Here is a 13875-nt window from a genome sequence, read left to right as displayed (position 1 = left end):
TTTTTAAAAGCGAGACATTTGAAATGAGAATAAGAAAGTCTTTCCTTCTGCCCCCCTTTCCCTTTTAATGTCCTACATGGACCCCTGGCAACACTTTGCTAGACCCGCCCCTGCACAATTACCAGCTGTCAGCTACTTAGAAAAGGATCCTGGTGTTATTTGTCTCTCAGAAACAGTTCATAACTTCCCTTCAACTCATTCATGTCACCTAAAAGGTAAACCTGTTTCTCCATCACAGCTCTGATGATTCAGTAAGGACATCTCCTGGTTTCATCTTCATGTTTCCCTCTCACCAGATAACCAAACCGTATCATGACCAGCAGCATTTTTGCAGCTGTGGCTCCAGCAAACATCAGCTGATACTAGAAATTAATATTAAATAAATTCTAACAACAGCTGATCAAGCTTAAACGTGCTGCTGTTGTTTAGCGCGACATCCGCTGGTTTCCTCTTTCTGGCGCAAAGTGGGCGATAAACAAACAAGAGAGAAAAGCCGATCAGCTGATCATTGATCAGTTTCATGATTTAAGTAGAAACGGGAGAGGGAGGGTGAGAGGATGAAAGAAGAAGAGGCAGCTGTGCAGCAAAGACACAGTAACTCCAGCTTTGTGTCTTTTTCATTGTAGCTGAAGTCCGGGACAAACTGTTCCTTTTCACCTCAATAAGAAACCCGTAATATTTTCTCTGAATACCAGACGATTCCGTTTTTTACGGGACGGTTGGCAACTCTAATAACTTATGAACAAAATAAAGTTCAACATCAGTAACATAGCACCCACCCCGCTGTATAGAAACTCCGTCATGCTAGCTAGCACACAGTACGGAAAAAATCAGCATAACGAAAATAAACTCCACCTAAACTTGGTTTATATCTGACCCAGAGAGACTGCAGGTCATAACTTCTTACCTGAAGTTCAGTTCACCTGATACTCGGACCGGCGGCCGCTTTGGGTCTCTCCTCTTGCCTCCCTTTTCCTTCATCCACCTGCTGGCCTCCACCACTTGCTAATGTTACTGAATCTGTGGAAGCTCCGCGATAGCCACCACACGAAGTAACGAATAATGAGCCTATCTAAATCCCAGTAACGAGTAACGCGTTCCTGGTTTTGGCATAACTAGTTACCGTGCTCTTTACCACAATAATAACGTAGTTACTGTAACGCGTTACTTAATAACGCGTTAGTCCCAACACTGGTTGCCATAAAACCAAAACTAACACAAAATTAATTTTAAAAACTGACTCAAAACATTAAATTTATGGTGTTACTGCCATGTCAATTTAAACATATTGGAGAAAATGCAGACATGTTTAACAGTGAGCCCTTACACCAGCGGTGTGAAACATTAGACTTGGGGGCCAGTAGTGGCCTGGCAAACACTCCAATCTAGCCTGTTGGACGACTTTGGAAAATGTGAAGGAGGACATAAATTTTTAACTTTTAATTGTATTTTTTTTTCTTTTAACAGATTTACAACTTTTCTTACCAATAAAGACCTGCCCCATAGCCGCAGCCTCATATGACACCAAAATGATGGTTTTGTAATTGTAAACACTTTCACTTTCTTTCATTTACTACAGCTGCATTTCATTGTCATGTAGAAAAACCGAGACATATTGTTGCAATTACGCTTCTTTTTCTTACATTAAGTTAATTTGTTGATTAATTGTGTAGTTACATTTCAATACAGTAGAAGAAAGGGGATTTTTACCGGTTTGGTCCAAACATATACATATAGTAGACTAGATGTTGTCTTATATCCTGCTTTATTTCACTTTGACCATGCGGATAATAATGCAAAGTTTAAACCTTAATACAATTTTAAAAAGTAAGTTATAATAACAAAGAAATCACCCGCTGGTAATGTTAGTATGAAGGGGCAGATTAGGATTAGATCTAGGCCAAAACCATAAATGCTTAGTTTATTTTAACATGGATTCTTTGGGATGGACTCTCTGTTGGAGTCAGCCTCAAGTGGTGATTGGAGGAACTAAGCTAAGAGCTAAGAATCAGGTTATCATGAGAGCAACAAGGAAAACTTAGGAAGGAAACGAGGAACGTGACGCTCATGCAGATAAATCACCCACGCAGAATATATGTGAACAGGGAAGCTGGGAAACACAGCTGGAGGGGTATGGAAAACACTGTGTGTCTTTGTTATCTTTATGACAACCATACACAGAGCGAGAACAGCTATGCCCAGCAGCTACCAGCCACAATGAAACCAACACATGTTCTTTTCTGTTGTCCTGTCCAGACCTTCAAAAGATCACAATCAATTGGAAGGAAGGTTTTAGGAAACAAACAAACAAACAAATCCTTACATGGTCATACCCACATGCCATCAGATTGTAGTTTTATTCTTGTAGACCTTTAAAACGGTTTTTATCAGATCAGACCTCACTTAACCTCTTTCTTTACAAACCTTTGGAGATGATTCCTTTCCCACTTTAGCTTGTGTTATCAGTGCCCATCAGCTAAGTGGAAAAACATTAAATAAGCATGTGGTCTGAGCAGATGCAGGGCTCTCTGTAACAGATATTAAAGCATGAGAAGGATGTGATTTAACCACTAGTTTTATGTACTCAAGTTCAATCTTACTGCATTGTATTGTTCAAGTGACCAGAGAGCCTAGGGATCCTTCTTACTGGTCTCCTTTCTACTTAAAAAGTTTAATTTTTCTCAGTTCAGAACAGAACTCCTAATGATAGATTTTCTGTCTAAAGTATGCTAAACGCTACTTTTAACCAAAATTGCAGCATTAGCTCTATACAAAGCCACAACAGTTTAACACATCTTAGATTAACACACAAAACAAATATACTTAAGCCCATTTTGTTGTTTAGATACACAAAAAACAAATAAGAACAACAATCACAGTCACAACTTACATTTATTATGATCTAGGCTACCACTTGCTACAAGCTAACTGCTAGTAAACAATAACAAATCCAATAGAAATGGGCATCTTACAAGTATCCCAACAATAATGAAACAGAAAAAATAACTGATTATGATTGGAAATGACAACTTAAATCTTGTGGGTTGTTATCAGACATTACACTTTCCAAACATGGGATACTTTCAGCCATATAGCTTAAAAGGTAAATCTTAAGGAGTTCAACTATGTTCAACTTAGATTGACAAATAGTTTTATGTTACATTACAATTTCCTTTATAATTGCTGGTATAAAATCAGCAGAGTGCTACAACCAATTAAATCTGATACATATTTACACCAACATTAACTCAAAAATATACAGACACCACTTACAGGAAAGTAATTCCTCTCGACAGCCTCAGACCTGAAACTTGAGGATGTTTTTAAATGTGTTTGTGTAAAAAACTGTTTGAATTATTTTATTGAATTATTTTGTCTTTTTTTTTTGGAATTTTTGGTTCCTTACTTTATCATTACTATAAATTTTCCTAAAGAAAATATTAAATTTGGAGGTTCTTGGTATAATTTCGTGCTCCAGCATCAAGCACATTATTTTTTTTTTTTAGATGCCTCTGATTTGACAAAAGAAGAGAAGGTTAACATATCTGAGGCACTGTTTTGGAACATTATTTTATTGTAACATTATATAACTACAAATGTATTTTTTCAGAAAATTTAGCACTTGGGTCTCTGAAGTCCAATGGGTTAGAGTAATATTTGCACCTCTTGAGTGCTTCAGTTGAAAATCATCACCTAGTTTAACACCTGTAAAAGCTTATTTTCTTTTTTCTTTACAGGTTGAAATTGTGGAGAAGTGTTTGAAGATTGAGTTCAGTATTCCTTCTTAGTTTTAATTCAACGTTTTAGCTAATACAGGTTTGTTTGATAACTATTTTTCCTCTTTAGTAACGAAGTAATGATGTTATCTTTGTTTTGGGAATATGAAAACAAAACCTTTTCATTTCAGGTTTCTTCAAAATCTCAGCACATGAATACATGTGCTGGAGGCAGTTGCAGCAGATATGCATTAGGGATCAAACACCGGTTCTTTTCGTGGTGGTGCAAATGGGGTCAAACTGGATTTCAAAGTGGTTTCTGCTTGTCTAGACACAAATGAGGAAACAAGATCTGCACCACAAAGAGTTTCACTTCCTGCTGAGTTTGCCTGTCAGTGCAGCCTGGCAGGAAGCTAATTAGCATTAGCATGTAGAAACACTGTAAGATGTAGTGGGGGAGGGGCCACGGGTATTGTCATGCATTTAACAAGTTATGTTATTCACCCCTCCCTTCATTCCACAGGTCTTCATTTTCTGTCTCTCAGGTAAGTCATTGGCAAAAGCAGCAACTCACTAGTCCTTAGTCATTCTTTCGGTTTGTCCACTTCATTTAGATCGGTGACACACATGAAGCCTTGCCTTGGCTGGTGATGCAGAGCCTGAAGACAGTCCTGAGGAGTAGCGAGATGAGGTTGCCGAGAAGTTGAACCGTGACACTGCAGCTAGTTGGGTACCGGGTTCTCGCAGTGTCCGGCAGATGAGTCCGTCCCCACAGGGACAGCGCTGGAACAGCTCCAGACCGTGGTTCCCCTTGCGTCGGTGTCGCGTGCAAACCTGTCCTTCACGTAGCACGGGCTTGCAGATGCGAGTCCAAAAGTGACGGGCGCAGCACAGACCGTCCAAGCAGTCGGATGAGCGCAAGCAAGGATTCCCGACCTGACCTGAAACAAACACACAAACCCTTAGAGAAACATGAAGGAGGCAGGGGGAAACATACTGCGGGTTTATAACACTAATCTCACTTCTGCCAGGGGATCCTTTGGCTTCCTGCCTCCCGCCTTTCTTTTTGGTGAGCGGGCTTAGCGCTCCATCAGTGTTTGGAATCCTCTCAGACACAAAGCCGTCCACATCAGGAACACAAATATCTGCCGCAGGAAGAACATAGAGATAATACACTTGATAAAATTTTAATTATGAATAGTTTATTGTCATTAATGTTAAACTGAAGTTTTCTGTAGAGGAGCATCTAAACTGTTGCTGCAGCGGTTGGTGGGGCAACACATTGTGTCCCTGAGGCAGGGCCTCTTCCTTCTGCGGCAGGTCTTGCAGTGGGAGTGGGCAGGACGTCTTGAGGAGGTGTGACAGTAGTTCCCCTCTCTGCACTCCAGGTCACTCATGCACTGGTAGACCTGCAGACAGACACACAAACATTATTACAGAGTAACAAATGAACCTGGTTTTCGTTTTGTAATTTAAGGTGATCTTTTCGTACTGGTGAAAAAATAGCATGAAATAACAAACGGAGGGCTTAAACTACTCTGACTTGCAGTGCCCTGAGCCACTTTATGTGAGATTTATACTTCTGGACTAAATCTACGCCATAGGTAAGTCTTAACTGCAGACCTCTCTGAAAAAGTAACTACATGTAACATAAACACAGTCTTCAAATATTGTGATTGGCCTGAAATCCGAATATGCATTTCTGGCTAGTTTTCCTCTGATTGTCAATGGATCATAAATGTCATCGACTCATTATAGGCTTGCATAGACGACATCATAGGCTCAACGCAGAATTATCAGCGTTTAATTTTGTAGCACTCTTCTAAAGTACACCTCAACATTACAACTTAAAACTGTACATTGGGGCAAAACAGTCCAGTTGATAAACCAAAGAAACCTTTTATTATCCTTCCCGATGATGTTGAAAGCCAAAGAAATTTTAAAACATCATCATAGTTTTTTTTTTTATCATGAAAGCTTACAGCATCATAACAGCTGAGAAGTGCACCTGAAACAGTATCCTGCTGATAAAAAAGGCCAATGAACTTTTTGAAACAATGTGATGTTCTTGATGATAATGTTTAGAAACATGTAAATATTATAAGTGACTGGTAACCCAGATGGTACCTGTAATTTGAAAGTGAATACAGACTTGTAATATTCCCACCAATCAAACGTTTGAAACAACAAAAAAAGACCAAAACTTCTGTCAAACTGAAGCAATGTAACCAATAATGTTCAGTCAATAAAGCTTTTGAAACATTGCAACAACACTGCAAATAAACATTTCTCTCTCTCTCTCTCTCTGTATATATATATGTGTGTGTGTGTGTGTGTGTGTGTGTGTGTGTGTGTGTGTGTGTGTGTGTGTGTGTGTGTGTGTGTGTTTTATTTAACAATGAAAAGGACCCGAGTCCAAAAGTGCTTTGTCAGCAGCACATAACTTTACAGGGAGTAGGAAAGAGTCAACTAAACTAACGTTTTCGATACAACTAAAGATTAAAGGCCAATAAAATTTTAATGAGCTTTGTAACATTGTAATAGTTTGGTCAATAAAATTTACATATTAAAATACATCGTAACAAACAAAAATCCCCTGTCCATTTAGTTTAGAAACATTGTAGCTAAAAGTTTAGCTAAAGTTGTTAATTAACTTTAATTAGTAGTAAATTAGTTAAAAGTCATATTTATATATGTAAATAGTGAGATCTGTGGACTCGGTTAAAAAGCAGCTAAAAAGTCATCTGTTTAAATGTGCTTTTGTAACCAATGCTGTTTTGGCTTTTAAATTGATTAGCCCTTTGTTTTATCCAACTAGAAAGTTCCTATAAAAATACATTTTTCACTCATTTCTTACTTGCCATTACATTTGCATGAAGTGGGACTTTAAATTGTGTGAGAGGCAAATGTTTGATTTGATTGACTTCAAAGCACAGACTTGTTGAGACTTCTGTGAACCCCTCAGACTGAAACACGCATCGTGGTAACAGACTCACCGTCAGGTCCACTCTCGGCTCCCACGCGCTCCTGTTTATCGGCAGCGCGTCACTGTCCCCGAGGATCTCCGTACTGACGGAATTCTGTCCGACGCGCGCCTGCCCGCAGCGAGAACACGCCAAAAGCGCGATCCCGAAACTGACCAGCAGCACCAACCAGCGGCTCATGACTGCAATCAAGATTTCATTAGACACTGTGAATAAAATCACTTCATGTACTGACATACCATTATCATCATCCTTTCTTAAACATACAGACTTTAATATCTCCACAAGAATAAACAAGAGACAGTAGCGGTCTAAATGTTTTCCATTTAAACCAGCAAAAAAATCACTCACTTGTCAGCTGTAGACTTTCTAATGGATGGAAGAAAATCGTCACAGTCCCGTGCAGTTTGCTGCTGCAGGTTTAAATTTCCCGTTGCTTCCTTTTTTTTTTTAATTAAACCAACTCCCAGGAGCGCACGAAAATAAGAATAAGAAGACGAGCCTTCGCTTCAGTCCTGTCCTTCAGTGCAGGACAGGTGAGAGGAACCCGGACCCTGATCCACTTTATACAAATCCGATCCTCCCACATCCTTGGTCACGCGGAGCCCTAACCCGCCCCCACGCTGGCACCTGCATCCACGGCTGCAGGTGACAGGGTGACAGCGGAGGCACTGTTTAGCTGTAAAGCTCCATATGGTCAGTTTGCTGTTTTTGCCATTCAAAAGTCCCATTGAAAAACAGAAGTTTTACTGGGAAACCTGAAACATGGGGTATAAAAAAGTGGAAAAGTACACACACACACACACACACACACACACACACATATGAAATGAAATGAAATGCATATTGAAAACAATATGCAAATTTAAATATAATAAAAAATTAAAATAAATACAAAAAAATGCTGTCCTTCTAAAATGTGTTTTCAGCAGATGTTTTAATCAAACTACATATCCATTCAATATGATTGATGGGGCTATGGATTAGGTTATCCTTCTGACTCACTTGTATGTGAAATTCCTTGAAGTGGTAGTGGTGAGGATCTCAGTAATCTGAGCTCTCATTTTGATATATCACTGAAATGGCAGGAAAGACCGACCGCTTGCACTCTTGTGTCTCCACATCAGTGGTTCTTTTAATAAAAAGCTCATTAAACCTAAATCTGGTGATAAAGTGACCAAAGGGCTTATCTTCAGGAGTAATTAACAGTGTGTAGGAATAAAAATATTTCAGCCTGAAGTGGAATTGTGACAACAGCTTGTACATTGAGGCGATCGTGGCTCAAGAGTTGGCAGTTCATCTTGTAATTGAAAGGCTGCCGGTTCGAGCTTGGGCAAGACACTTCACCTACCGCCTACTGGTGTTGGCCAGAGGGGCCGATGGTGCGATATGGCAGCCTCGCTTCTGTCAGTCTGCCTCAGGGCAGCTGTGGCTACAACTGTAGCCTCCACCAGTGTGTGAATGAATAGGGGTATTGTAAAGTATATAGTAAGTAAACTATATAAACGCAATCCATTATTATCTCCTACACACACAAACCTTTTACTTATCTCTCCATCTCCATGACCTTTCTCAGACACATTTAACCTTTCCACACCTACAAGAGGAACAACACATGAGTGCGTGCGTTTTTATTGTGTTGATAAGATTGGATGCTGTAATCGTCAGATTAACACACCTACAGGATCAGCATTACACTCACACATCCCCTTACTGAAATGTCAGTTAGTCTACAGTAAATTAACCGAACCACATTAATAAGATGCTGTTAGCACACACACTTATGTCTTAAAGTGAAGCTGTATGCGAGATATCACTAGTCTAACAGACCTCATGGGAAACATTAAAAAAACACATTATACATACGAAGGGACGGGGGAGCTGGAGGTTCACTAACAGCAGGAGGGTCAGGTCTTGCATTTCTTATATTGATAAGATGTATAGAAGTATATGAAAAATTCAACACGTTCTCACTCCAAAAGCATAACATGCTACACTATGTGACAAATCGTCAGTATGTTACGCTTTCGGCCACCCAACACGTTCCTATGTTACACGTGCGGAAACAGGAATAAACATGAGAAGACTGAATCTACACGTGTACATTCATCTTACTTTCTCACCATGAATCGCTTTGGAAACACTTTCTAACACGATGTTGTGGTTAAGGTTAGGGATAAGGTTATCGTTAAGGCTAGGTTTGGGGCTGGAATACATGGCTGGAACATGTCTTAGCGTCGGGAGCATCATACTATTGGATTTCATCCCCAATCTGGAACATATCATAGGGATGCAGAAGGTTACCTTTCGCGTTCCCATGGGCCGCCTCGGGACATGACAAATCGTCGGTATGTTATGCGTCAGGAATGAGAAAACACTTCAGGTTAGTCTAGCCCCTTTTCCCTTCATGGAACAAGGTCTATCTACACCTGCCCACCAGCTCGGTCTGTGTTTTATTTACTACCTGTCTTGATCCCACTTCTGTCACTTTGATGTCTGGAACAAGGTCTTGACTGGATGGAAAGTGTTTCATGGTTGTCCCTGCTTTCTCTTTCTTCATGGGTTCCCAGTGAGGGAGTCTCTAGTGTTTTTGGCTTTGTTAGGGAGTACCAAAGTCATCCCACCTTCATCTCAGACTATTTTCTTCCATTGTGCTACCTGCTGTGTTGCTGAGGTTTTGGGGTGGAAGGGTTTGGCTCAGGCACTGCCATGTTCAGTTTGTCCATGGCAGGTTTTGTAGGTCTCCATGTCAGAAGTGTTGATGCAGTTTGGTGTGTCGGCAGATGTTTTCCTCATCTGGGCCTGATAATCACATCTGTATCTGGTTAAATGTGCTTATCTATCACACTGCCAATGTACGTGAAGGACTCTGCTTGTTCTAGAGGTTCACCCTCCAGGTTCTTGGCCTGTTGATGTTAATTCCCTGGAATGTAAGATAATCAGCAAAGTCAAAGTGTCCACTGGATCCCAGTCCTCTTTCTAGTGAAAGTCTTCATGATCCAGGCAATAACCGGCAGGAGTAAAACAGTGACCACCTTCCTGGTGAGTTTATGGTATCACTCACAAGTTTTCCTGAGTAAAACATGATGTTCATTCAGTCCCAGTAGAGCCAACATAACAGGTTAAACAGGAAATCCATATATCATAAATCCAATGCAGTTATAGTTAAAAATACAGTTCAAAATCCACAATCTGTGCCCCCCTACACATTTCCAGTGGGCCAGTTTAGAGTCTTGCTGGTCGATCCTGGTCTCTGGGCCTTATGCTTGACTCCACTGCTTCAGAGGAGCAGCCAGATTTAGAAGCATGAGGAAGTGGCATTGGAGTGACAAACGGTTAAAGTCCAATTAATTGAGTTCTTAATAAAACAGTTTAGTTACTCTTTGGAGATAATAACTATACACTAAGCACTATTAGGCTACTTCAGCTCAGAAACCAAAAGTAGGTAAATGAATGAAAAAAGACTCAGAGGAGTTGATTGTTATAAAGAAGTAAAAGTTTCAGAGAAACAAAAGACATACTAGTTTTTCTTGTGAAGTTGTTGTAGGTGTAAGGTAGACCCCCATCAGCTATTGTAGGGTCTACCTTACAATATAAAGTGCCTTGAGGCGACTGTTGTTGTGATTTGGCGCTATATAAATAAAATTGAATTGAAGTCATCAAGTGAGCATTCACACAACACAAACACAGAAGAGGAGGCAGGTTTAGCGTGAGGAGGAAAAGAAAGAGTCAAACTTCTCTGTTTGTCTCTGAAAAAGTTAAACTGACCACACAGGAACAGTGAGAGGAGGACTCCTCGGTTTGATTCAAAGCTTTATTCAGAAATGAATTTCATGCTTTTACAAATGAGCTACATCTCTCTGATGTAGCACACAGCAGGAAGTAGTAGCTTCAGACACGTTGTTACTACAGGAAATATTCTGTGTGGTTGAGGCGACGGAGCTGGACACTATGAAAGAGGGAGCTGGGAGGTTAAGCAGCAGCTCAGTTGTGATGTACTGTGTACTTCTACCAGATGACTCTCAACAAGAAAACTGTGTTTTATTTGTTGCCTTTGGTAGGTCATAAAGACAAATCTCTTTACATATTTGTATGAAAAAAATTATATCCCCAGTAATATGTTCTGTTGCATTGCTGCGCTGCTGCTGCTGCGCTGCTGCTGCTCACCGTTGCAAGTTAAAGCAACAGAACAATGACTCCACCCTTAGGATGACATCTGTAACTGCAACAAACAGACACGAGGGCCAAGATTAAACATGGTACTGGTTTTATTTACAGTGAGTGAATCATCATGTGTCTGTGATATCTGAGATCCTGCCTGGTTGAGCCCTGATGTTTTCTCTATATCTTTTGCTTTCACATAGACTTCTACACTTAACACTTACACACACTTAACAACAAAAACCAAACATTTCAACAAGAATCTGTAAGCATCTGGGAACTGAGGAGACCAGCTGCTGCAATAAATGTTATTAACCTTTGCCCAGTTAACCTAGTTATTTACAAAATGTTGCTTCAGGCGATTCTCCTTAGTAGTTTTGAACATTTTGCTGCCTCTCTCCTGACTTTTTTGTGTTGCTGCCATCAAATTCAAAATTAGCTAATATTTTTCTTTTAAACCTCTAATATGTTTTTAATGTTCTTTTGTAAATGAAATATGAATTTAATAATCATATTATTTTATAACTCTATCGTATAAACTCCTATAAAGGTTTGATAATTTGTATGTTTTTATTTGAATTGTACACAAAATTCCACCTGTTTTGGCACTGGGGTTGTATTGAAGTCCCATTTATCTATCAACATTACAATGCACTGTAGGTTAGATATATAAACAGAAAATATCAGAAAATTATGAAGGACAAAGACAAACAACAGCCTCCCATCAGAGGACCAGTACCAGTACCAGCCCTGGCCATTTCACCAGCACTCTTAGAAATTTGAGTCCAGCATGTCTAATCTGTCCAAGATATCCTACAATAGTCACCTTGCAGGTGCCTGTGCTCGATGGAGAGTAACTGCACAGCCAGCAGCAACTTGTCTATACTCTGGTTTCCCATCAGGCTCATGTCAAAGACCAGAGGTTTATCCACATTTTGCAACTAACCATAAAGAGCTGCTGGCTTCTAAGTTTTCTAAATCCATTCTTTTGACACAGAGACTTCAATTACATCAACATGCAGGACAGATTTCAAGCAGGGTTAAGCTTGCTTCCAGAGAAAGTGGCCAGCTGCAATGCCAGTAATTTAAAATATGGTGTAAACACCTGATGAGAGAAGCTTTTGGGATAGAACCCTGTTTAAGTTGCAGGGAAAAAGCTTGCCTTACCTTTGGTTTAAATTTATCGCATTTTATCTTAAAAAATTGACATCATACTATTGTTTAGATGTTTGCCTAACAAGTGAAATATTTACAGTCCAATTCTATGATGAGAAGATACAAATACTTTTGGAGTTGTAACAGCGCATCAAGCGTAAAACCTCTACCAAACCAAGGATGGTGCTTCCCACTGTACAAACTGCTTGTGAATAAGGGAACAGTCAAAAAATCCTTTAATGGGCAAGCAGTGCTCGCCTTGCTGGCCCTGATAGAGTTGATTTGGGTCAATATATCACTTATATAAATAAACAGTGGATTTAGACCAACACTAGCCCTGGTATCTAGCTCTTTTCAGCAGTTTCAGCAGCAAAAACTAAGAAAAACAATGGAATAGAATAACACAAAAATAACATAATATATACAATAGAATAAAATACTATGTTGTCAGAAAAAAATACACTTAGTGTTATTGCACATGTGTGGATGTCTGTGTTTGGTCAGCTGTGAAGTCTTTGTTGTGGAGTCTGACAGCAGAGTGTGCGAAATCTCTCCGTCCCACATGGTGGGTGCTGCAGGCTGCCATTGAAGGAGCTGCTCAGTGCTGTCAGAGTTTCCTGCATGGGGTGGGGGATGTTTCCAACAGAGATGAAAGCTTAGCCACCATTCTCCTCTGCACAGACATCTACCCAGACATAAAACATTACATTTTATTTTAAGCTCTTTGACAAGAGCAACAATTACAAGTCCACGGAACTCTTGCAGGTATTTGATGGTTCAGTTGCACACTATTTGTCCTTGTTTAACCAGTGATATAAAATGATAATTTACCAGGTTTATTACTATGGCTATTTCACAGTTTTTTGTACTTATTTTACTTCTTTATGTCTGTCTGCAGCCTTTGTGTTTTTTGTAGAAACTTTACTTCACTTTTTGGTTGTTATAATGTTATTGTGTTGGTTCCGTCATTTTTATGTCTCCCCAGTTGTTTTTGAATGTTTCTATTGTTCTGTGCCTTTTGTTCCTTCATTTTAAAGGCTTGTTCGTCTAGACCATGCCTATTCAACTACGAAGTTAGTTGGGCCAGACTTTCAAACCGAGGAATTTATCTGGGCCAGATATTTTTTTTGAAGCCAGTAAGCAGCAGATCATGATCAATTTCAAACCCACACAACTGTACTGAAAAACAAGTTTTTTTTTATTCCTTTTCCCCTGTAAATCTGGTGACCTCTCACAAATGCACACCAAAAGGTCCATTTAAAAAAAAGGGAGCTGTAACTAAACAATTTTTTGCACATTTGAAATAATAATAATAATAACAAAAAACATTTTGATAATTCCCTTTCAAATTAAAATAAATATTTCGCTGACCACTCACTTTTCCTGCCATGGATGGAGCCCCATCCGTCACAAGTATACAGACACGCTTCATATCCAGACCATTTTCCTCAAAAAGAGCTTAAATCTTCTCAAACATTATTTCGCCAGCTGTGTGTCCCTCTAACGGTAGCAAGCCGAGCAATTTCCCATCCAAAAAATGGACATATACGCACAACTGTGCATTATCAGTTCTGTCTGTGATCTCCTGCTATAGACATTACATCAGTTTTCTTCAGGTCATCTAACAGCATTTCAAACTCGTCTGACGCCAGAACTTCAATTCTACGAATATTTGAACTGTCCTACAGGGGTACGTTTTTAATAGCAGATGTCACACTCACTTTTCACCGCATCCACCACGGCCAGCATGCAGTATTTCACTGTTTCAGAATCTGTGAAAGGCCTTTTCTTCTTCGCCAAGAAGCAAACACGAAGGGAAGATGCTGCAGCTCTCTCTTGGCTGTACAGGACCCTCACCA

General features: G+C 39.7%; 2 protein-coding genes across 3 annotated transcripts in view; one reads left to right on the top strand and one right to left on the bottom strand.

The window, feature by feature from the left end:
• Window positions 1-13875, top strand: part of LOC113019455 (deleted in malignant brain tumors 1 protein-like) — a 616212-nt gene that overhangs the window by 387324 nt on the left and 215013 nt on the right. The window lies entirely within an intron of this gene.
• LOC113019483 (dickkopf-related protein 2-like) lies at window positions 2874-7161 on the bottom strand. 2 transcript variants are annotated; one of them, XM_026163238.1, is made up of 5 exons: window positions 7052-7161; window positions 6713-6882; window positions 4969-5125; window positions 4739-4861; window positions 2874-4657 (listed from the first exon to the last, which is right to left on the bottom strand). In XM_026163238.1, the coding sequence occupies exons 2-5, from the start codon at window positions 6878-6880 to the stop codon at window positions 4323-4325; spliced, it is 783 nt and encodes a 260-aa protein (XP_026019023.1). In that variant the 5' UTR covers window positions 6881-6882; window positions 7052-7161; the 3' UTR covers window positions 2874-4322. The 2 variants fall into 2 exon arrangements, with proteins under 2 accessions (XP_026019023.1, XP_026019022.1); XM_026163237.1 differs by having other exon boundaries at window positions 2874-4861.

Source organism: Astatotilapia calliptera, chromosome 3, assembly GCF_900246225.1.
Source record: "Astatotilapia calliptera chromosome 3, fAstCal1.2, whole genome shotgun sequence".
Taxonomy (NCBI): domain Eukaryota; kingdom Metazoa; phylum Chordata; class Actinopteri; order Cichliformes; family Cichlidae; genus Astatotilapia; species Astatotilapia calliptera.
This window is presented reverse-complemented; position numbering and strand designations above follow the sequence as displayed.

Coding starts and splice junctions, on each gene's coding strand:
- LOC113019483 (XM_026163237.1), bottom strand. CDS start 6,880: ATGAGCCGCTGGTTGGTGCTGCTGGTCAGTTTCGGGATCGCGCTTTTG. Junction 5,126..6,712: donor AGCCGAGAGTGGACCTGACG/GTGAGTCTGTTA, acceptor GTCTGTCTGCAG/GTCTACCAGTGCATGAGTGA. Junction 4,862..4,968: donor CACCAACCGCTGCAGCAACA/GTTTAGATGCTC, acceptor TTCCTGCGGCAG/ATATTTGTGTTCCTGATGTG.